We start from the raw sequence: 25,354 nt of genomic DNA, 5'->3' as shown, positions 1-25,354 counted from the left end.
TTGGTTATTTTTTGTTCAATAAACATGCACCTGAAGAAAATAGAAAGATTTCTATCAGATGCCCACGTGCATCGGAACGCGAGTCGCCCCACAGGGGGCTATGTGCATTTATATCACCAACGACTATGTATGGCGGAGGAAAGGCTTTGAAACTCTGCTTTAGAAAATTGACAGGAGGGGGAGACGTATATCGAACAAACTGTGCTTAACTTACCAAACAGCACAGCTCGGACTGCAACTGCCTTGAGGAGAGTTCGGAATTTGATTTGCTGACATGCAACGCCCTTATCGACTATTACGGCTACACCCCCCCGAGGAGGTGAGTGCATCTTCGCGGTCTTTGCAGAAAGTGGCATATTGCCTTAGAAAGTTGGTCTGTGTTACTTTTAGGTGTGTTTCTTGGACACACAGCACCTTTGGAGTGAATTTGCAAAGAAGTTCTTATACATCGTCAAGATTGTGAATAAGTCCTCTCACGTTCCATTGTAATATTTGGGTATACATAACGGGAACGAGGTTAGTGCTGTGTGTCTAGAAAGAGAATTTAGGTTACAGGACCATTTTCCGGTCCTGTAATGTGATGCTTCTCTTTTTTGAAGCGGTCGAGCGATTCTCGCCCCTCCTTAGGCACTAGTAGCGCCGTTTGACTTGATGTCGTGTCCATAGCCTCCTGCGAAGCGCTGGACACCCGCTCTTGTGAGCAATTTGTTTGTTGAGAAAGCCTCTTCTCAAAGGATGAGGCCCTTGAGGCCACCAGCCCGGAGGTCGATGGCCCCTTCTCGGATGACGGAGCAGCGCTAGCCCCAACCTCCGAGAAGGCAGGTGACGTCACTGCCGGCTCACTAAGTGTGGGCCGGACAGCCGCCGGAGGCCATTGTGGCGCTGCCCCCTGACGCGCCACTTCGGCAAAGCTATTTTTCGTTAAGAAGGATACGCGTCTGCATGCCTCCTTAAACGAAATATTCTCTTTGGTTTTGATTGCCACTATTTCCTTTTCTTTTTTCCAATGTGGGCAGGACCGCAAGTGGGCGGGGTGCTCCCCTTCACAATTCACACAGTGTGGAGTGTTCTTGCATGACTCGGACGGATGTTCATAGTCGCTGCATTTGGCACAGGTTAGTCGGCCACGGCAGTTCTGGGAACTGTGGCCAAAGCTTTGACATTTAAAGCATCGGAGGGGATTTGGGATATACGGCTTCACCCTGATCTTCACATAGCCTGCCTCGATTGTTTTGGGCAGAACACTTGAACCAAATGTAAGAACAAGATACTTAGGCTGAATTTCTTTACCATCACGCCTCATTTTGATTCGTTTTACACTGATCACATTCTGGTCACTCCAGCCTTCGAGTATTTCAGCCTCTGTCAGATCAATCAGGTCACTATCAGATACAACACCACGGCTGGTGTTCATGGTGCGATGCAGTGTCACATTCACTGGAACGTCCCCAAAAGAGACAAGATTTGGCAGCTTTTCAAGCTGATTTTTAACTCGTAGTTCCAAAAGGAGATCTCCACTTGCAAGTTTGGTTATTTTAAAGCCTTGGCCAAGAATATCGGTTATTGATTTAGACACTAGAAAAGGAGAGATCATTCTCGCTGACTTTGCGGTTTTTTCCGAGTGAATGACATGAAATTTTGGAAAGTTTTCACTATGACACCATAGAACCTAAATACTTCTTCGATGCGCCCTCGTTTAGGAGGGCGATCAGGAAGGGTTGGAAAAGAACTTGCCATAGATATATGCGGAAATTCGACAGCACCGCCAGCCACTCACCATGGAGTCCAACAAGGGGGCGCTGCAGGACCGTGAAAAGACATGGCCTGCACGTGCCAGCTGTACGACACTACTATAACCAAATCTGTTATAACCAAGGTTGGCTATACCACACAAGGTATAACCCTTGCTGCCTGGGAAAAATGGAAATAAAAAGGAAGCTAGGAGGAGACAGGAAAGACCGAAAGAAAGAGAAAGACTAAGATTAGAGAGGAGGACTGGAAAAGGCAACTACCGATTTCCCCCGAGTGGGTCAGTCCGGGGGTGCAGTCTACGTGAAGCCGAGGCCAAAGGGGTGTGTTGCCACCGCCGAGGGGCCGTAAAGGTCCAAACACCCAGCATTGGCTCAACCCCCAGGATCCCCTGTTTCCTGGACACTGCTAAGCCGCGCACGGTTAGACGCGGAAGAGTCCAACCCTCGTGTGCTCGGGTACGTGGTATCGCAACACACCGAACGCCTGCTGACGCAGACGCCCCTGTGGGGCACATGCGCATTACCAAAGGCCTCTCACCGATAACCTTGACACTCAGGTAACTCACACACACAAAAAAAGAAAGCCTATCTACTCATTACCTAACAACTTGCGAAACTACATGTTTACATGAAACATGTCTCAACTCTCAGAGCTTCTCAAACATAACATAAACAAAGCTCATACTTTACCTACTGAAAGAAATTCAAGTCTCAAATCGCAAAAATCTTGAGATGTTCAAAAATAAAACAAAACAACATGTTTCACTTCTACGGAAACTCTCTTGGACTCCCGTCTCAAATGTTTACGACTGACTCATACTATTGAGTCGTACTATAGGTGGCCGCGGTTCGAAAGCTACTCTGGCTACCGAGGAACAATAAAAGGGCTGACCCACTGTGAGCTCCTACAAGATGTTACAGCCTCCTGCCAATTTGCGTCCTGGCGCCATGCTTTCATCACGATCTCGACTGACTGCGTCATGACTTTCTACCACCTCGTCTCGTCTTGCCACCTTACGCTCCTTCACACTACATGCTGCACTCCAAAAAGAACGACGGAATGACGAGGAACGTAACTACCCCATGCCCTCTGCCTGCGTTCGTGCAGAACATGTGTCGCGGTCCCCTTTTGACCGGTGGCTCGAACGTGTTTGATGCGTCAACATCATCAACGACAACCGCACCTTTCTTTTCCTCGTGCCCGGCCTTTTTACGTCTGTCGCCGTCCTTGGCTGCGCTACTTTAGCCACCGCGTTCCGATCTTTACGGCGCTTCTTTCTACAGTGGTTTCTCTATGAATTCTCTTTCATGCCGTCGTCTCGCACCTCGTGCTGGCCGGTACACCTCTCGTTGGCCCAGAGCGTCAAAGCACCTAGGCCCAGCGTCGCAGAGCACACTTGACACAACAGCACAACCACACACCACGCTAGCCAAAACGTGGCCTGTGCAAACAAACGAAATAGCGCCCCTTCGGAAACTCCGCCGGCAGCGGAAGTGCGGCCATTTGCAGCAATGAACATAGCCAGCGTGGCCAGACCAAATCGGTGTGTGGCGGCTAGATTCGGCTAGTTGTGGTTCAAAGCGGTGATATGCTTCGGCTGCAAGTCGATTTCCTTCGCAAGGGCGCTGCGCGAGGAGCCAAAGGACTTTCCGTCGTGTCAAAAAGTCCGGAAAATTGGACGGCGGGGGGTTCGAGCGTCCGAAACTTCAGATGTCCTTATACATTGATTCTATGGGGCTCGTGGCGGTGCCGCGAAGACGTCCGAAATATCAGGCATGTCCGAAAATTTGAGCGTCCGAAAATTCAGTCGTTGACTGCAGTGCGCTCACAACGCAGCAGAGCATGACGCACTTCGTGTCGCCGCCGACAGGTGGCGCTGTTTGCAACGTCACCTGAAACTATCCTACGTGTTGCGGTAAAGCAGCTATTGGCCTCGAGCTCCACCACTAGAAAAGCAGGCGCCACCATCGGCGTGATGTGCTAGGAGGGATCACGTGGACAAAGCGGCCGCGTCGGCTGCTTCGGGCGCGCCGAAGCGAGCTGAAAACGAGTTTAAATTCCCTCGTACGCTGCGGTCCTCAGTTAGTGGCGAAATTTTCCTGCTTCGAGTGTCTCCTTTACAACGCTTCAAAGCACTACAATAGGTAGTGGCTGCCTTTGAAGGCGCGCAACATGGTAGGCTACTGCTCGGTTCCGCAGGGCCGGACGCACGTAACGGAGGCCGGTGTCAGCCTTATTCACACGTAGCCGCAGGACAAGAAGCTGCGTGAAGCGTGGCTCGCGAAACATAAAACCGGAAAACAGTCATCGGCTACAACTCGGGTATGCAGGAAGCACAGACGCGAGGAAGATTTCTGCTATGTCGCCCGGTCTGCGATGTTCTGAAAACGCGCACTGAGACGCTCGCCCGAGTCCGCTGCCCGACTAATTTCATGACGGTTTGGTCTATGAACTTGTCGATGCTATAGATACTCGCAAGTTCAGTGGAGTGGAAAGGCAGCGGTAAGAAGCACATTTAAAAAAAGCATGGCATATGGTCCTGTTTGTATTATGAATTATTGCACTGGATTACAAAAAAGGAGCAGCGGGAAATTGCACGCTGAGAACACCGATAAACATACAGTGCGACGCAACTCGAGAAACAATATTGAAAGGTCAAAGAATTTAGAAGAAAAAAAAGATTGAATCGTCGCGACGGGACATCATAGTCCACGTAGGCGTCGAAGTCTCTACAATGAAATTATTTTTGAACAGCTCTGATAGCGCCCACGCAACAATAGTTGCTTGTATACTGTCAAATGCTCATATTCTGCGGCCTAAAGCTCATGGCACGGTGCGAGAACACGCGCGCGGAGAAAGCGAAACTGTGCGCGGACAAGCATGCAGACGCGCAGTCGGTCGCTGCGAATCTGCGCGATCGCTGCATTGAGGCTTCGTTCTATTACGCTCCATTTAGTTATACAAACACTATAAGAACATATTTCACATAGTTTGCTCTCAGCGTTTGGCTACCTTTCACGCAAGAAGCCGGTTCGGGAGACTCCATTGCGGCGACCGTGCGCAGTGGCGTTCACTGTACGTATTCGGTAAGGAGATAGCGTCTGTAAACGATTGTGTGCTTTCAGTTTGCCCAAGATTATTATTTAGACAGTAAGAAACTTCTCTCGTTTCGAAAGTACTTATAGAAATGTCAGCGAGAGCTCGCGCGTGGTGTTTTCAGTGAGCGCTGACAGCAAAACCTATGAGGAGCGCGCCACATGATCCCTCATACTACGCCAGCGATGCGCTTCCGATAGATGGAGACTCCGTAACTCCTCGCCGCCAATAGCGCGTTGCTGTTTTGACCGTAATAAAAGTAAAATGCACGACGTGCAACGCACGAAACTTCTTTTGGTGCACCTTCGCAGTGTGCACTGAACTAAATTACTATTGTTGCGGTTGATCTAAGATGCTTGGCGATGTTTTGTTCCCGGAAGCACGAATGAACTAACCTTGGTATTAATGCTGTTCTGTTAATAGCTTGATACGAACGCTGCAGTCACCATAGCAAGGGACATTCGAGTGTTTTCTCCTGCTGATCGATAAAATTGCGAGTATGGTTTCGCCACAACGACCGCGCATCCGCGTTTCCAGCACCACTGCACCGAATTTACCCACCACTTCGTTTTTCTTTTTTTCGCATGTAAGGCGCGTGCAGCGCGGAAGTGTGTTGTACGAAAGCAAACATTTTCCCGTTGGCCCGTCTATATCACGCTACCCTGTACATGCTTTTCAGCACATTCTCTGCTTAATCCTGAGATTTTCAGGCTGAGTCCCTAATGAGTTGTCCCCTCATGTATACCTTGCAGTACAGCATGGACCGCTTATAACGTAGGTCGCCGGAGTCAGGAAAATCCACATTATAAGCAGTACTGCACTATATCAAATACGCCATTTTTAGAGTCTTATTCACATGCAAATATGGTCAACCCACCTTTTATTATGTATTTTACAACTTAACGTGCAATAATGCACCAGAACTGGACACTAAACAAAAAGTTTCTTTCTTCTTCATCAATGAAAAAATGCTGTTATTTTAGTCTGGCGCTGAGCCTTCACCGCATTATGCACCATCTCATCTTCAACAGCGATCAGATGCTGGGTAGCTTTCTCGCTCAAGCCCTTCTGCGCGCAGTACATCCTGAGCTTGCTGATGTAATCCAGTGCATCTCTGTGCGAAAGTTCCGGTGTGCTGTCTCCGTCGTCGCAATCGTCCGATACACTGTCATCGCGATCACACACTGCTGCTACAATTGCTTCATCTGTGTCTGCTTCTTCACAGGCAAAGTCACCGCAATCCTCATTGCCGAAGCCTTCGAATGTGTCATCCTGTCCAACAATGTTCATTTTCACCAAATCCGACCACACATCATCCGCGTTGAGGACTTCGTCGACATCATCGCCGCGGTGGCTATTGTCGCTCCTCACATTAGAATCGCTGACCACGGTGTTGCGCACAAACCCCGCCTTTGCGAAGCACTTGGAGATGGTTGATGCTTTTATCTGCCACCAAGATGCCGTGATCATGTCGATAGCACTCCGCAGGTTAACCTTCACTGCTTTGTCTCGCTGAAGGTTAATCAGCACTCTTTCGCATATGCGCCTTTTATAATGCGCTTTCACTGCGGCGATTACACCTTGGTCCATCGGCTGGCTCTTGGCTGTCGTATTTGCGGGCAAGAACTTGAGGCTCACTGCACTAAGCTTTAAACTTACATTGTGGGCACTGCAGTTGTCAAGAACTAGGACAACTTGTCGCTTTTCTGACACCATGTTCTCATCAAATTTTTGAAGCCAAGTTGCAAATAGCTCCCGAGTCATCCATGACTTTCTGTTGGCCTTATATGTAATCGGCAGGCACTCTCTTTTTTTGAAACAGCGTGGCCGCGCCGACCTTCTGATGACAAATAAGCGCCTCTTGTCGCTGCCATCCATATTGGTGCAGAAGAGAACAGTAAACCGCTCCTTCGAAGCCTTTCTGCCGGAGCAGCGTTCGTGGGACAGTGCAAGTGAGCGGTTTGGGAGCAAATTGTAAAACACGCCAGCCTCATCCACATTATAAATGTCTCGCTCCACGTACTTCGCCAGCATGGTCTCAATGTTTATATTGCGCCAGGCCTGAACAGCAGAATCATCAACTTGTGCACTCTCCCCGGAGTTTTCTGGAGCTGTAGGCTAAGCTTGCGGCGTACGTCGCTGAAATGCGCGATCAGTCCTTGCCAGTGAAGTGCAACATGGTAAAAAGTGGACAAACGACCCGGTGCCTGTGCCACCCGACCAGTACACACGACCGTGTGTAAGACGTCCAGGCGGCGGTGTACAAATGGTTGATCTGAAAATGCTGCAGCCGTGCCGCTTCCCTACGCCTGGTGATTACTTTGAAAGTTCTGATGCATGCAACGAAGCCATTGCCGATGTTGCCGAAGTTTGGAGCAAGCTGTCAGAATTTCTCAAAGTCATGGACGAATCAACAGTCCACGAGTACAGTAGAATTTCAATGATACGATTACGGTTGATCCGAATTTTGCAATGATACGAATTTAAAAAGTGTTTTGGGTAGTCTACATTATATAGAATACAATATGATTTGGGATTACACAAACAGTTTCTCAAGCCTTCGCGGATGATACGAACGCGCCAATGAATGGCGCACGCAAGCAGGGCGACGTGGCTGGTCTCAGAGGAGGAGAGTAGCCACTGTGGCTAATGCGCAGCTGCTGGCCCTTCTCACGCCTGCTTCCCTTCACCTCCAGTATCTGCCGGCCGAGTGGCAGCGGCCACCGGCCCTCCTCTCTAGACCCACCTCCCTCTACCTCCACGTCTTTTTCCGCCCGCTTCCCTTCACCTTCAGTCTCTACCATCCGAGCGGCAGCGGCCACCGGACCACCTCTCTACACCCCCCTCCATTCACCTCCGCGTCTTCTCATGCCTGCTTCCCTTCACCTCCAGTCTCTGCCGGCCGAGCGGCAGCGGCCACCGGCCCTCCACTCCCCACCCGCCTCCCTTCACCTAGGTGTTCTTTCACACCAGCTTCCAGTCACCTTCAGTCTGCTGTTCGAGTGGCAGCGGCCATCGGGCCATGTCTCCACACCTGCCTCCATTCACCTCCATGTCTTTTCATGCCGGCTTCCCTTCACCTTCAGTCTCTGCCGTCCGAGTGGCAGTGACCACCGGACCTCTTCTCTACACCCGTCTCTATTCACCTCCACGTCTTTTCACGCCCGCTTCCCTTTACCTTCAGTCTCTGCAGGCCGAGCGGCAGCGGCAACCAGCCCACCTCTTCACACCCGCCTCTTTTCACTTCCACATCTTCTCACGCCCACTTCCCTTCACCTCCAGTCTCTGTCGGCCGAGCAGCAGCGGCCACCGGACCACCTCTCTACATCCGCCTCCATACACCTCCACGTCTTTTCATGCCCGCTTCCCTTCACCTTCAGTCTCTGCCGGCCGAGCGGCAGCGGCCACCGACCCTCCTCTCCACACACCTGCCTCCCTTCACCTCTACGTCACCGCCGGCATAGTGTAACGTGCATAGTGTGCTCAGCACGAAACCTGCCAAGCCAGGGCGAGTCACGGGCCTGAGAACCCTGCGTCACCTATTTCCTGGCAGCTCATCGGCGTATGCTAGTTCTCTCTCTTTTTTTTTCTTTTTTGCTACACCGCGCTTTTGCACAGGGCGACCCGGTCTGAAAGGAAAAGCCGAATCGCCATCCCCATCACAGGAGGCTGTGCGCTGCTGCTGCATGCGTCTCTTCAGTGTTCGCTGCTGCTGCCCTATGCGTTTCGGGTAACTGCAACAGCACTGCAACATGGACTACCTGAACGTGATGGATGCAAGTTTAGTGTGCACAAAAAGACTGAAGCGTTCGCTGTTCGGCATGTCGCGAAAACGGAAGGCCCTTTCCTTTAAGGAGAAAATTGAAATCCTCAAGAAGGTCGACGACAACCCAAAGAAGAAATGTGTCGAGTTGCCAAAGAAGCTAGGCACAGCACCGTCGACGCAGTGCACTATTGTTGGGCAGTGGGACGTTGCAATGAAGAATGCCCAGCACTTCGGTGTGAACGTCAAACAGGCGAAGACAGCTACACACGTGAAGCTGGAAGAGGTCCTGCTGACATGGTTTGGCAAAGTTACAGCGGCCGGCGTCAACACGGACAGGAAGGTGCTAGGCGAGGTGGTGAACAACATTGCACTTTTACTGGGAATTGAAAATTTCCAAGCTTCCGGGGGATGTCTGCATCACTTTAAAGAGATACATGGACTTTTCTACAGAGTCATTTGCAGTGAAGAAAAATAAAGTGGGCCAGTCAGCTGTCAGCAACTAGAGAGGAGGTTGTGGGTGAAGGACCAGGCTTGCCAGGGGGGGGGGGGGGGGGGGGGGCAAACAAGTAAGGAGAGAATCACCGTGATTTCTGAGTGTATGCCCACAGCTCAGAGAAAATGCAGCTTACCGTCATAGGCAAGTCTAAACAGCCGAGGTGCTTTCGATCGGCAGGACGTTTACCTTGTTTGTACAAAGGGAACAAGAAAGCGCAGATGACAGCAAAATTTTTCCGCGTGCTCCTCACGCTCCTGGATTGGAAAATGGCTGCAAAAAACCAAAAAATCTTGCTTTTCTTAGATCAGTGTTTGGCCCACACAAAGGAAACGACATTTAACAACATCACCGTAAAGTTCCTGCCTACCAACACTATGATCCATTTGCAGCCACTGGACACGGGAATAATTCGGAACGTGAAGCACCACTTCAAAGGACTTTTAGTAAGTCGTCTCCTGGCAAAGATTGACCGCAAAGATGAGAATTTGCGAATAAGCCTACTCGATGCGCTGCATATTTCGGCCATGCCTTAGGATAATGTGACCTCGGACACTATCGTGAACTGTTTTCGCAAATGTGGATTTAAAACGGGACGGGACGTGGCTCCGACGGGAGAAAATGAAGAGCCCGATGAGGACTTTGGAATTGAAGGCTGGGGGAGTCTGCAAACTCAAGGCTTCCGCTCACGACAACGTCACAACCTGCGGGTTGAGATCCATGGAAGAATTGGTCATCCATGTAAGAATTGTTGCCATCCCGCAGCGAATGGAGGATGACAACAGGCCAAAAAACAGGCAGCTGCCACTGTAACAGTGTGTTAAACCGAAACAAAAACGGCGGCCGGCAGAGCAAGCTGAACAAGATTTTTTCTTCTTTTCCATGTACATTGCGCACATTGAAACAGTTTCTTCCATATCAGTAATGAATAATGTTAATATCGGCAAGTCTGCGGTAATAACGTAGCTATGTTCACTTTGAATGGATAGAAACAGAGATGGGCGTGCTTAGCTGCCAGTGACAAACGCATGGTGGGTATGCTGCTGAAACTACGGTATTTGTCTTCACTACTAGCCTAATACGGCACGTTTCCACTAAGGGTGGGCAAATATCTTAGCTGTGTTACAAGCGTCGGTGTATGAATAGGGTACACTTCTAATGTATCCGTGTAAACATGGCTACTATTGTTGCCGCTCGCAATTTGTTGCGTGGCCACGAGTGCACATGCGAAGAATCGAAAGGCGTCGTTTTTGTTTTGTTGTTGACCACAACCCATTACAAAGCCTACAAATAATAAAGCCAAGGCAAGTTTGCTTTTAGCTTCACTTTTCATGGAAGTGTGGAACGTGATGAAAGCAATAAAGTGGGGCATCTGCTTAAGAATGTTTGGTGCGTGCAGACCACTTGGTATGTCTTGAAGAGTCGTTCGTGTAGCATTCGACAGATGGTAAGCACGATCATCATTAGCTAGACTTGGCACATGATATATCAAGTTCGGGGTGCGATTACACGGGAAAGAAAAAAATCTAATTTTGACGACAAAATCCAGGGGTGCGAACATTACGCGAGTGCAATCATTATGCAAGTAAATACAGTAAATCTTTGTTTTTCCAAATCAGAGAAAGTTGTATTTTTGTATGAAAGAATGAGATGTGTGGTACTGTAAAGGACTTTTCTTTTTTTAGGTCACAGCAAACAGGTGCACGTTACAATCGAGGGCGGTTTTTTTTCTTCTTTTTTTTCTATTGGTTTCGCAAAATGGAAGCGCGTTACAATCGAGGACACGTTATAATAGAGTAAATATGGTACGTGAGGTGATGGCAGACACAGTACTGTGGCTCACGAAGTCTGCAGCTGCAATGATCTGTGCTCCTTTGAGATAGCAGAAACCCACCCAACCAGCAAGACAACGAGTGGAAGATGTTACAGGGGCATGAGGAAGGGAGGAGAGCACAGTGGACAGCTACACCCAGCATATCATCAACACGCATGTTGGATGCCCTAAATGGACTGCGAGGTTCCCCTCGCAAAACCTGCTGTGTGTCTTGTTCAGAGATCAGTGAGCCACTCACCGAGGCCCTCAGCTCCAGATCAAAGTGGCTCTCCACACGCTGCTTGGTGACAGTCTTGGCAACACCTTTGGAGTGGCGACCTTCGAACTGGCGGGAGAGCAGGTTACCCAGCCAGCGCTCCAGCAGTGGAGTGATTCCTCGCATGAAGAATAGCCACACTCGCCAACCAGGTGCCCAGAAGCCACAGCCAGGTCCCTTGCCCACAGGGCCCTGCGCAGTTGAGATGCAGGGGGAACCATCACAACTGGATTATAATGGAGCCGCATTAAGTCAAACTAGTAGTACATTTTATTCTAATAACTTTCTGCTTCTTTTGGAGTCACAATACATTTGCTGACTAACAATACAAGATCAGCTGGAAAAACAAAATTCTTATTAAACGAATTCTAAAATATCAAATTTAACAGAAAAAATTGGCGGTGCATCTATAGCAATGAATGCCTTGATCTGAAGGGAAATTCATGTGCTGCACAGTTAACGTTCACAGCACTGCCACATAATTCTATAACATTTTTCAACTAAGCTCTACGCAATTACATAAGAGATTTATGCTGTATGCAGGCTCTTCTTCAAGGGCACTGTTTCAAGCTATAGAGCAGTAGCTCCTCTATCGGAGCTGATTTTGTTTATGCCACATAGGTGCCTCAAGTTATTATACTTGGATGATTAAACAATTTATTGTTTGTAGAGAAGCCGATGACTTGATTGCAGTAGAACCGTGGAAAAAAAAATTAAACATTCAGGAAAACATAACAATGAGAGAGGGAGCAAACCACCTGAGAAATTCATAAACAGCTCTGAATGGCCACTTGTCGCAACGAATCGACCGTTCACTACAACATACCAGGCGCTTGTTGCAACGTGCAAAAGCATATTCCTCTTCACAACTAAATTTATGTGACTGCCCTGTACAAATGAAACATATGATGCGAAAACATTACAGCATGGACACATATCAAATGGGAACATAGTACCCGACAGTCAATGGGATATAGGTCGCGACTGCGAGAATGCATTGTAGCTGCTGGAAAGAGGCAACAGCGAGGAACGTATCAACGAGAGTTCACTGTAATGTAAAACCTTGTTAATTCGTATTTCACGGAAGCGAAATAAATGTCCAAATTAACTGAATGTCGAATTATCAAGGGCATCAAGAAAAAAATAAGCAACTACTTACTACGTCAACATCCTTTTATTTACCGAATGAATGAGCCAATCCTGTTTCAATGTTCTACACATATAGTGCGGAAGCTGCAATTCTCGTCATCTCGTGGATGATTAATGCTTGCAGTGGCGAAAGCCTCACAACTGCCTTTACGGCGCAGCAGCGGTGCACGTCTTCATCTGAAACGGACTTCTTTACTACCACGCCCACATCCCGATTATTTTTTCACCGGTGAGCCAGTCGCCGTCAGTCGCAATGTAGCCGGTGCTCTTCATACTCGCAAGCTCGTCAAAATTGTTTGCTGCAACCAGTGTGGACGGAACTGTTTCGCTGTCAAATTATAGACAATGACCTTGCGGTTCTGAAGGCACGCGGTAGACACACACACCGAGTCAAAATGAAACTACTGTTTGCTGCAACTGCAGACGAAACCGCAGTCGCTATCGATGCGATCATGGATGGCGACTACACAGTTTTGAAGGCATTTGGCTGACGTGTGCACGAAGTCAAGCGATCCTGTTTGCCACAACCGCCACAGACGAAACCAAGGCCGCTATCGATGCAATCATGTATGGCAACTATGCAGTCATAAAGGCACACGGCCGATGCAGTGCTATGTGCAGCAATAAACGCAAGAAAGACTTTAAAGGCACAAATAGGCAGGAAGCGTTCCGGCATTGCTGTAAATTACGTATGATTTCCACTGATGACTATGGTGGTGCAGGCTCCACCGCTTCATTTCAATTCATGCCATTTTTGCTCTTTTGTGGCGCTCCAGCGCTTGCCGAGCTCCGCGAGTTGTCCGAACCAATCAGCAACCAAATATGTCTGCATTAATGCGAGTTTCATTGCATGAAGTAGCGCATCTGCCTGTCAGGACCAAAGGACGACTCCAAATTATCAGACTTTTCGAATTAACGAGGGTTGAATTAACGAGGTTTTACTGTATAGGCAAACTCCTATGTCTTCGCACGAGTCAAGGCCACGCCCTTTTGCCATGTGAGCACGAATTATGGGTTAGGAAGTTGTTTTTCACAGACTTTATAGTGCCTAGATTTGCATAATTCTGTCATTTGTGCCCACATGTTTATTTTTGCTTTTATTGCCTCAAAATGCTTTTTTTACATAACACATCTTGTTCCGAACATATGTTTTTCTGTCCACAAGAGCAAGCAGCATTGGCAGATGCTGTTGCTAATGACAATGCACCTGGCAAAGTGTCATTATTGGCTCAACAGCCGTTAGATAAGGAGGTTCCCATTGTTGATCCCGCCAAGTGCGAGATTCGTCCTGTAATTCGCTTCTTGCATGCCAAAGGGACTCCAACCATAGATATTCATCTTCAGTTGACTGAGGTGTATGGCGACAAGTGTATGTCCGTTCAACATGTCCGAAAGTGGTACAGAGAGTTTAGTGCCGGTCTGAAGGAAGTCCACGTTGAAGAACGGAGTGGAAGACTCAGTTTTGGAGGCGGTTATCGAGATGGTCCAACGCAAAGTGCTTCAAAACAGGAGGATCACTGTCCGTGAATTTGTTGCTCAGATTCCTGGGAGTTCTTACAATACAGTGGAAAGAGCTTTGACTGAAAAATTCGGGTATCGCAAGTGCTGCGCTCGATGGGTACCATGGCTATTGACATCAGACCATGGAGGAACGCCTTGACTCGGCTTGCCGGTATCTTCAAAAGTGTCTAGAAGATAATAAAGGATTGTTGGACTCCACTGTTATGGGAGGCGAAATGTGGGTGTTTTATTTCACTCCAGAAATGAAACAAAAATCCAAACAGAGGCGTCACCCAGAGTCACCAGTCGCAAGGAAGTTTCAAACAAACTCCTTCTGCTGGCAAAGTCATGGCCACCGTTTTTTGGTATCGTAAGGGGATACTGCTGATCGATTTCATGGAACGTGGGAAAACAATCAACTCAGACAGTTATTGTGCAACAGTAAGAAAACTCAGGCGAGCTATCCACAGCCACTAGCGAGGACGACTTGCAGCTGGTGTAACACTGCTTCACGACAACGCCCGACCTCACGTCTCCCGTCAAACCCAGGAACTTTTGACAAACTTTGGGCAGACTGTCAGGCCCCGCACACCGTACAATCCAGACCTCACACCTAGTGATTATCACTTGTTCCCCAAGTTCAAGGAACATTGGAGTGGCCAACGCTTCCAGAGTGACGAAGTCAAAGAAGAGGTGAAACTCTTCCTCAACGGGTTGGCGGCGAAGTTCTACAACATTGGGATACAGAAATTGGAGCACAATCTACAAAAATGCATAGGAAAATATGGCAATTATGTAGAAAAATAGAGCAAAGTTTCATTGTTCCAATGATGTAAATTTCCATGAGAATAAACTATGTCTATTTTTAAAATTGATGGGAACCTTATTTCTGGATAAACCCTCGTAAGTAGGTACACATTGCTGTGCTCGAACGTATGAAAATAAAACAAAAAAATATTTCTGAAAAAACAAATTCATCAACAAAACAAACAACAAAAGGGCTGACAGAACGGTTTTGTGAACAGTTCACGAGGCGTGGCACACCACAAAAAAAGAAGTTTAATGCATCCCACATGTAAAGAAGTTTAATGCATCCCACATGTATTGCAGCAGCTGTCAAAATAGTTTGTGCAATATTGCCGTCAGTGCTAAACAAGAAACTTATGTTTGTTTTTATTTTCACTCAAAGAAATTTCAGAGGTTCTTACAGGGGAGCACTCAAGAACCCCAAAAAGCATTATGCCCAAAATATACAGAAAACAAAGAATGCTCCATTAACCTCTGTTGATGTTGAGCACTTGTTTCGACCTATATAAGCTTACTGCAAGTGAGGCACAGTCTTTAACTTCAATACCTAGAGATGATAACCATGTGTTAATGTGATAGTTTTTATAAAGATTTGTAAAAGTATATATTTAATGCCTTTTATCTTACTGGAACGCTCGTTGGTTTCAATCCATTAGGCAGGAATTTTAGCTTTCTTAACTGTTTGATGGCTTTCCTGGCACATTTTGTTTTTCATGCTTTATTTGATGTGATTGTTGTGGGTTTCTCCTCCGTACTCTTGGGACAAAGGAACGACAACACAGTAGTGCAAACAGTCACAAGGGCATTTAATGCACCTTTCATAGATAAATGCCAGCTAGCCGAGTTGCTATCCACAAAACATGCCGATGGGCACGCGACAAATCTAGAAGTCCAACTCACCGCGACAGGATAGCGAGCGAATATGTTCGCCCCATGCTGGATCCCAACACCTGGTCATTCGTGCGTACGGTCACGCGAACGGTGGCGCGTTCCAAGGCAGCCACGCTCGCAGAAGCATGGATCGGCGCACGCGCGGCACGGCACGTCCGTACTGCTTGCTGTCCCGAACCCAAGAGGAAGCGCCTTGTCTTTCGGTGCCCAAGTAACCTCGCCTGTCGGCGGCGTTAGCAGCGCAACACTCGCGCCATCTCTCGTACTGCGCCTAAACACTCCGACCGCCGCGGGCGCCCGGCAACGCGAGCCGTGCGAGAAAACAACATATCAGGGGACACGTGAGAGTCGCGCATCCCCACAGTGCTCACACTCCCATGCTGCACTCTGAGCATGCTATGTAGTACCGACCGGCTTTGTTGTTCCCCAGCTTGACTGTGCGGGGATGCGCGACTCTCGCGCGTCCCCAGATATCTTGTTTTCACCCCATCTCCTGCAATCCCGCTTCTCCGTGTGGCCTGCGTGACCACGCGGAGAAGCTGCTGCTGTGACCGGCGGACGCCAGCGGTGTTCCCGGGGACAATGTCGGCTCACATGCTATGGACAGCGTGTGGACATTTCTTCGGCACGACCACTGTTGCATGTACTACCTTGTTCGTAAAGCACGCGTTGATGTTAGACCGAGTGACACGTTTCGCCAGAATATGTAGTGATTTAAGGTTGGGGGGATGTGGGATGCGCGACTCTCGCGCGCCCCCAGATATCTTGTTTTCCCCCATCTTCTGCAATACCGCTTCGCCGCGTGGCCTGCGTGACGCCCGCAGCGGTCGATGTGGTTGAAGCGCAGTGCGAGATGGCGCGAGTGTTGCCCTGCTACTGGCAGGGTTACTTGGGTGCGGGAGCGGAAGGCGCTTCCTTTTGGATTCCGGACAGCAAGCGGTACGGACGTGCCGTGCCGTGCCGCGCGTGCGCCGACCCGTGCTTCTGCGAGACCGTCTCGCGTGGCCACCTTAGAATGCGCCACCGTTCGCGTGACAGTACGCACGAACGACCAGGCGTTGGGATCCAGCACGGGGCAAACATATTTGCTGTGTTGTCGTTCCTTTGTCCCAATAGCATGGAGGAGAATCCCACAACTGATGGATAGTAGTCACATCCAACTTGCATATTTTTGAAGAGCGGTCAATATACATACATAAAATACATAACACGCAACAATATACAGCGGTTTGAGTCTGCCAAGGCATCTAACCAGCAGCGGCCAGGAGCGTGTGCTGGCAAGTGTGCGTGTGGGACGCGAAGGTGGGACACGGGAATTGAAGTGGTCAAGTTGTCAAAGTTTTCGATTTTCTGATTTATTTCTTTTCGCAATCGATGGACCTTTATTTACCTCGTGGTGAAATATCATAACTAAATACATGGCAGAAATCAAGAAAAAAGCACTTTCATAGAGTGCTATCGTCGAAATTTGCAAAAAAATTGGGCTTCGGAAGGCCCCGTCGCACCGCGGATCGCCCGGCTATCAGTTGACACAGCGCCGCCACCTTGGTATCATTGTAAAGAGGAGAGATCGGAGCTAAAGCTAGCTGGAGCAAAGCATTTCTCCACCGAGAAATGTAACGAGAGTAACCCCGCAGCGCCGCTGCGGGGTTACTCGGGCGCCGGGAGACAAGGCGCTCTGTCGCTGTTGGGTTCGAGACGGGAAGCGGGACGGCCGTGCCGCACGTGCAGCGACCCTCTTGCCCGGCGGGTCGGCGCGCGGCGGGGACGTATCCCGCGTGCGCGCCGACCCATGCTTCTGCGAGACCGCCTCGCGTGGCCGCCTGCGAACGCGCCACGATTCGCGTGACCATACACGCGAAGGACCAGGCGTTGGAATCCAGCATGGGGCGAACATATTCGCTCGCTTCCGGTCGCGGTGAGTCAGACTTCTAGATTTGTCGCGCGCCCATCGGCATGTTTTGTGGATAGCAGCTCGGCTAGCAGGCACTGATCTATGAAAGGTGCAATAAATGCCCTTGTGATTGTTTGCACTACTGTGTTGTCGTTCCTTTGTCCCAAGAGCACGGGTGTGAGAGGACCCCAACAGCCTTTTTACCTTTTTGCGAGGGGAGGTTGTCCTCGCCCGCCGGATACGTTTCCCTTTCCTGTGAGCCGCGTGGGGGGAGAGGGGTACGCGCGTCACAAGAGCGACGGAGAAAGGGAGGGCGCGTAGTGCCTCTCCCTTGTCTACGCCGGCCCGACCCGTCGGCCACGTGTGAACAGGACGACGGGTCCTGTTCACTGGTACAATGGAGGCGGGTACTCCCCCCAATGGAAGACCACAAAAGGCACAGAAAAGAGGGAGAAAACTGCTCGTCGAAGCGGATGCCGCCGAGCTTGTTGACGAGGCGCGACCGGGGCACGTGGACGAAAGTGAAAGCACGCCCGGGTGCGGTGCTGATGACGCAATCGCAGGACACTTGTGCGACCGCGAGCGATGATGAAGGAGCGACTGCAAGCGATAGTGACGCTACGTCCGCATGTGGTCGTGACGGCAACGCGACATTGGCGGAACAGAAGCTTTCGCGTCGAATATTGAACTGCGGATTTCAGGTCCAATTCCACTAATTAAGAGGTTGAACAACTAGAGACAAGAGCGGACGTTTTGAATGCGCTGCCACCTGCCTCTGCATGCACGATGATCGAAAAGGCAACTAAGGCGCACGAAAGTGCTGCAAGAATGCAAAAAACGACATCAAAATGTAAAGAAAATGTGTCCTCACAGGCAGAGGACTACATCCCAGGCGGGTTTTAAGTGCTCAAAGTAAAGATTTAAATGCTAACAACAAATGAAACTTTGAGCCCCATTTTCTCACCTTTCATTTTTTGTGCAGTTGCTTTCCATTTCACAACGAATGAAGACAAAATCATCGTCTTTTGCACTTGGATCCTGAAACATTGGTGAGTGCAATAAAGCTGTCCATTTTTAACTGAACCTCATAAAAATTTAATAATGGGTTTCTTGCAAAAGTCGTTAGTAAGACAATATGCAGCATAGGAAAGCTAAGATATTTTTATGCTCATTTCGTTACTTAAAAAATAAACCAATAGCTTTATTGCACAGAATGGGCCTTTGTAAACATGCGCGTGTGAAAATCTTGGCGAACCTATGTGTAATTAGTTAACTAATTTGGGGACGACCATTATAGCATTATAGGCTGTCAATTGTTGCAAATTCGAAAAGCATAATATATAGTGTAAAGCCAATTTCAGTTATATCAGCTTAACAAATCACACCTGCATGCCAAGTTTCGCCAATTTATTCTCATAAATAAAACGAGTTTTCATTGCCACATCCCCCCTTAAGGGGGGCACTGCTATATAAATTATTTTCTTTATTTTCCCATATATACAAATCAAACTCGTCAGACTTATTGATATTTTTGCACAGATTTCAAATATGTACTTGGTTGTAGTGTAGGTCAATTAGTTCTTAAGGTAATTAATATTTAATTCCCTTTGTTTGCGGCCTCAATTAAAAAGAAATGGTACAATAAGAAATTATTTGTAAGGCATGGTTAATAGCATAAGGAGTAAGGATTGAAGTATAGCAAACACTTCTTTGATTTGACCATTAACCCTTTGAGGGTCGAATTGTTTTGAAAAAAACTTTCCCGGGTGGTCAAATTACTTTATTGCGGATCTTGAATGTACAAGATGTATAAAGTCAGGAATAAATAGTAAAAAAAAAAATTAGGAACAGTATTTTGGTGTCGGCATCACTCAGAACTGCAAAATGTTCAGTAGTATATCAGAGTGTGGTACTCCTTGAAACACGGGTCTCAACACAGGGCCTTATCGCAGTCTGCACACCTAAAATGCGTGCATCTTCTTTTCTTGGAGCGAAGAGTTGTGTTGGCGCACACATGATATCTTTGCGTGCGGCTGCCTTGGGCAGAGGTCCGAGGTACCCTCTCACGAAAGCGCGTTGCCGCAGAGAGCGAGAATACCTTGTGAGCGGCGGTGATAAACAAGCTAAGAGCAGCGCCAATCAAGATAGAAATCAACTTTCGTCGCCCCTGTGATAGCGTGCCGACGAAGAGAAAAATCACGTTTCACGCACCTCCGTTGCGATCACGCGGAGGAACCGAAACCGCGAAAGCGCGTTCCCACCGAGAGCGAGAATACCTCGCTAGTGGCGGTTACAAACAAGCTACGAGCAGCGCCAATCAAGATAGAAATCAACTTCCACCGCCTCAGCAAGAGAGTGCCAACAAAGAGAAAAATGACGTTTCGCGTGCCTCCGTTGCGATCACGCGGCGAAACCGAAACCGCAAAAGGGGTGTTGCCGCAGTCTGCGCGACGCGCTGAAGCTAGAAATCAGTTCTGTTTATCTCCCCAAGAAGGCAGCACAAATTTCAAATGCTTCTTTTAAGTCCTAAGGGGTGGCAGCACCTCCCAGTAAGCACGCATCGTCATTATGGCGCGAAATTTCAAATGGAGGGTCGATACCGTACCCGTACGGCAAAGACCTTGCGGGACAGAAAACCGCCAGCGTACATGTACGGAAAAAACCTTCAAAGGGTTAATAGATACTCTACAGCCAATGGAATGTAAGCCCACAATATGCAGCAACCATGTGGCACAAAATGTAGCGAAATAATTAATTTCTGAAATGAAAGGTAAGAAATCTGCTTGCTATCTTTCATAGAGTGCACATTAGACTTCATTCTGCAAAAAGAATTTCAGTTCTAACTGTTCTAGGTGTTGAGATATCGAGGTCTCAATATTGCATGGAGCCAAGAATTTGTGTTTTGAGAAAAATGCAAAAAACAAACAGCACAAAATTTAATTAAAATTAACAGCTATTTTGCACATATTTACACACATACATTCCTAATAACCAACAGGAATGTAGTCAAATTGCCTGCTGCTGTTTAAATGTCTCTTCAGTGCCCCTTGAAGACTGTCGGCCAAGAAATAACTCCGAGCACATTTATTTTCTCTGCGTTTGTCCTTCTCAGTCATCCGTTTGTTGCTCATTGGGCTGGGATTCAGGCTGAGCTCATTCAGGATTGCTGCCGATGTCCTCCTGTTGCCTGCGTTGAATAGCATCGCTGCCTCTGCCACAGCACCTTCTACAGTGAATAGCGATGCATGGAGTTGCTTTGGTGCAAGTGACCAGATTATGGAATGTAAACTCTCATTATTGTTCAGAGTTTTACCTTTCTGGCACCGCTCAAGACGCTTCCTTTCTGAGAGGTGCTCATAAATTGGAAAAAATACTTTGCACACGAGGTGGCAAGTTATACCGGTCAGCTGTGTGCCTTAAGAACTGTCAACGTCCATGATCGCTTCGATAGAGGCCACGGTTTCATCTGCAGTGATTGTGACAAAGAGTAGTTTCGTTTTGACTCAGTGCAAAGCTGTCGAGGATGAAGAGCACATGCTACATCGCAATGAATAGACAATTTGTTGGCGACAAGCTCAGTGGCGAAAAAATAATCAGGATGTGCACACAGTAGCTAAAAGCTTGTCTCAGATGGAGACGCGCACCGTGGTCACACTGGGAAGGAAGCTGCGAGGCTTTCGCTGCTTTGAGCACTAATCAGCGATGAGATGACGAAATTGCTTTTATGCAAAATAGAAGCAGGATTTGCCAGTTCATCCAGTAAATAAAGGTGTGTTGCTGTAGTAAGCATTCGTTTATTGTGTCCTTGATACCCTTGATAATTCGACATTCAGTTAATTAGGACATGTTTTTTGGTCACATGAAATCCAAATGAACGAGGTTTTACTGTATATCCAAATGCGATCAGCTGAGAATACTGCTTCAGCTCCTTGTAAACGTATCAACATATTTCCAGATGGGCAATGCACAAATCGGCAGACTACGCCAAGTGCAAAGTTTGCTCCCAACCTGGCAGCATGTTTGCATTTATACAGGCATTTCACTTTGAAACCGTCAGGGCAGCTTCAGACTGTCTTGGAATCGCAGCCCATGAGACCATAACATTTCTTAACACGACCATAGCAAGCTGCCGCCTGGCTGCCAGCAAGCTGTCTGAACTTCAAAAGTCAGAGTCAAAAATGTGCATACTTTTGAGGTAGCGTGAGAGTAATAAAGGCTCACTACGCAAACGTCTCAATATAGCGCAAAAAGTGAGTGATACAAATGGCATGCAGCAGTCGACGCTGTCTATAAAAAATATGGCAGAGAAAAGGGTAACAAGAGGGCCCTCCAGAAAACAAAACAGCACTGACCGTGTTGAAGCGATAGTAGACGAGGTGCTTGAGGTCCTTGCACATGCGGATCTGTCGCATGAGCTTGTATTTGTAGCGGTACATGCCCGTCAACTGGCCAACATGGGCAAATACATACTGTAGCCCATCCGCCAGTTGGAATGCATCTACATTGTTCAGCCGGTACTGCACATGGCTGTCCACCACCAACTTGGTGAGTCGAAGAATTTCACGACACAGGTGGAACGCATTGCCAAAGCGACTCTTCTTACGCTCCTGCACCAAAGGCAAAACAAGATGGTTTCAGAAGAAGTGTACAGATATGAATAGCAAAAGACTGTCTCTGCAATTAAGATTTTTCTTTTTTCCTGCACACATCATGAAGTCTCAGGTTTTTTACACTGAAGCCTCATTAATACATACCCGCTTAAAGTAAACTAACTGTGAAAAGGCCCCTTGCCAGGTCTGGCCATTTTTTGCTGACAAGCACATTGCGTATAATGCACGCTAACTACCGAGTCTTGTAAGTACAGTCAAACCTCGATATATTGAACACGAATATATTGAATTATTGCGTATATCAAACACTTTCTATATCAACTGGAAAATCGCATGTATTTTTAATCTTTATTTACAACGGGGTGGATGTAAAATGGATATATCGAACTCTGCCACCCTAGACCCCGTGCGCTCTGTTAAGAGGTGGCGAGCTTTCCCGCAACACTCTCGAAGATAGCGGTGGCGTGATGGGCGTTCCCGACTGCTACGCACTATACAGTCGCCAATCGTTTATTTGGACCTCACGGGGACTGCGGAAATGTCCGAATAAACAGGTGTCCGAAAAAGCAGATTAAGAAAAAAAAAAGAAACCCTTTATTTCCACCCACTTATTCGGGCTCGGCAGTAGGCTTGAAGAAATCGTGAATGCGCCGTTGCATGCTGTTCCATTTACACAGAATCAGATAAGCCTGAATAGTTTCGCCATTCACCGTTTTGCTTTCTTCCCTGTTACTGCCATGTGACACCATGTTCTCATTCGGCGGCCAATCACATGGCAATCTGCACAGTGGTTTTGTTGGCGTCATCGGCACATAAGCCTGTCACATCACGACGACTCACTGTCGTTGGTCGCATCGTCGCTCGCATCTTTGTCATACTAGGATGACGATATATGTCTCCCACTGACACAGCCTGCCAACTAGTCTGCCGAATGTTGGCATCGACGTCACGTCGACTTCTTATCGACATCTGTGTCACGCTGGCCTATAGTGTGACGTACCGCATGTTAACCGAATATTGTTGTGAACAGCTGAAGTTTCTACTGAAATACAGTGCAAATAATGCGTTGTCGGCACTGCGCTTACAATATACAAGTTCATGTTCTCGTCAACTATGCTGCCGGCTGCCAGCGTTATTGCATACACACAAGTCGTCTGCTGCACAAACTACATACGCCATGAAAAAGGTTTCCGGCACTTGCCGCTAGGGTACAGCACATGCACATTTGAATTGTACAAAAGGTGTTCCCTGAAGTCAGCTTCGCCGCAAGACAGCCGGGTTATGCAGTTAAGCACATTAACCCTTTCAGGGTCAAAGACAAACATTTAGAGCCGCGAACAAGTCCCAAATGGTCAATGCCATATATTTACAATGCTGTCTGTACGTTTGGAAAATGCAATAATTTTGCAGCTATCTGTCACCTACCAAATGCTGTCACCCTGTGTGGATACAAGGATGTCTTCTTTTCCTCCGTAGTATCAGCTTGAATTCTATCGCTTGTTTACGCCAATGCGTCAGCAACCGCTCGCCCACCAGTTAGTTCAGGTTTCATCCCGTGGGTTGTTTTCGTTTGTTGCGCTCACCAAAACGTGATGCCTACCTGGTTTCCCATGTTTTCAAGGGGCACCACTAGAAGCTTGCCCATATATACAAACGATGCTGCTGTATACGAACGATGCTGCAATGCCCAAGTTTAGTTTCTTGAGACTCGCAATAACTGATTTCCCCTCATTAGCGATCGAACAAAAGATTACTGCAAGTTTGACTCATTCGGTTTTTCTGGCGGGAGCACAATTATAGAGCCCAGCCATGTGCTCCCATACACAGTTTAATCACACTATGAATGTGCATGCTGGTTGCTTCTCTGCAAGTGAGTCAAACGGTGATTCCTTTGACACGGACTACTGTCCAAGTGCTGGATTAGAATTTATCAATTCCAGTGTATCTACTTTTTTTATTCTTATTATAAGTATTTATGCAAGCCCATCTGTATTCATGAATAAACAATGCATGTTTACCTACTCAAAATATTTTAGTCGCTTTATGGCCACACTAAGAATTGTGGCAAATTTTTTTTCATATAGGTCACACTGAAGATTTTAAATCTGCAAAAAGGAAAAAGCGACACTGGAGGGTTGCATTTGGTAAAAATAATTGACCCTCAAAGGGTGAAGAGTGAAAAGTGGCTACGATCACAGAACATAGTTCACGTCCCTTATTTATACATGTGCAGGTCTCAATCACAGCATGCGCTCGGTGCCGATACCACACAGGTGTCGAGCAAGTGGCTTTTTGCAGGAGCAGGAGTCCACCTCCTCTCAACACACTTCTAGCAGTTGCTGCCCAACCTATTCCATACTTTGCAGGAGTGTTTGAATTGACCAATGCAAGAATCATCCCTTGAGAAACTGACCTTGGTGGTGAGTGTCTTGACAGGCTTCAGGTTGAAGTTGTAGTCGAGGTGGAGGTAGTTGAGGTTCTTGCGGTGGATCAGCAGGTTCAGCATGTTATAGCCCTGGCGGCACACCTGCAAGCCAGCTTCCACCCAGTCAATGGTCGTCGTCTGGAAGAACTTGGTCGATTTGAATGACCGGAAGAGGTACCGCTTCTTCTGTGGCTTGGGGGGCCGGTGCTTGAGTGCATTGAGCACAAAGTACTTCAGCAGCTTCTGGTATGAGACCCTGACCTTCACAGGCATGCCTGGGGGGCAGTGCTCACGGTACCTGTGACAGAGAGACATATAATTGCTCTTCTGCAAAAAGCATGTCATCCCCACTTGAAAACAACTGTGATGGTTGTCGGAACTAAAGATGTGTTTATAGTCTGACATTATTGGTGCCTGGGCGAGCGTCACTCCACACTGGGCGCGTCCGAGCACATGCAGAGGCTGTCAAACCATCGGTCGGACTATAGACGCTGTTGTTATCGCCAACCTTAAGTAATGTGTGCACGCTCATGCTACGTCGGACTATATTTAGCTCTTAACACTTGAAGGCGGGCAGAGTAAGGGGATGACATGCACATCACCCCTACACGAAATGCAGTTAAACCTCGATATAATGAACTTCAATATAATGAAACTATCGATATAACGAAGTATTTACCTTTTCATAACTTCTTGTCCATAGAACACCACTTATTCAGAATCTCAATACAATGAAGTGTTTTATGCGATTTCAATAAAACAAAATTTCACTGTCGCCGCAAAGGAATGCAGAGACAATAAATGGAAACTTCCCTGGACGTAGATGTTCAGATGATTGAATTACAAATGGCTGCTGGCAAACGCACTTATCAAATTGCGCA

At 47.7% G+C, this 25,354-nt stretch overlaps 1 protein-coding gene across 2 annotated transcripts in view; it reads right to left on the bottom strand.

The window, feature by feature from the left end:
- Prp8 (pre-mRNA processing factor 8) overlaps positions 1-25,354 on the bottom strand; it is a 376,058-nt gene that overhangs the window by 251,830 nt on the left and 98,874 nt on the right. For both annotated transcript variants that reach the window (XM_075684108.1, XM_075684107.1), the window contains exons 10-12: positions 24,462-24,771; positions 21,791-22,045; positions 11,180-11,389 (exon numbers count right to left, since the gene is read on the bottom strand). In XM_075684108.1, coding sequence (XP_075540223.1) covers positions 11,180-11,389; positions 21,791-22,045; positions 24,462-24,771 — 775 coding nt within the window. The remainder of the gene's footprint in view (positions 1-11,179; positions 11,390-21,790; positions 22,046-24,461; positions 24,772-25,354) is intronic.

This window comes from Dermacentor variabilis, chromosome 3, assembly GCF_050947875.1.
Source record: "Dermacentor variabilis isolate Ectoservices chromosome 3, ASM5094787v1, whole genome shotgun sequence".
Classification (NCBI taxonomy): Eukaryota; Metazoa; Arthropoda; class Arachnida; order Ixodida; family Ixodidae; genus Dermacentor; species Dermacentor variabilis.
This window is presented reverse-complemented; position numbering and strand designations above follow the sequence as displayed.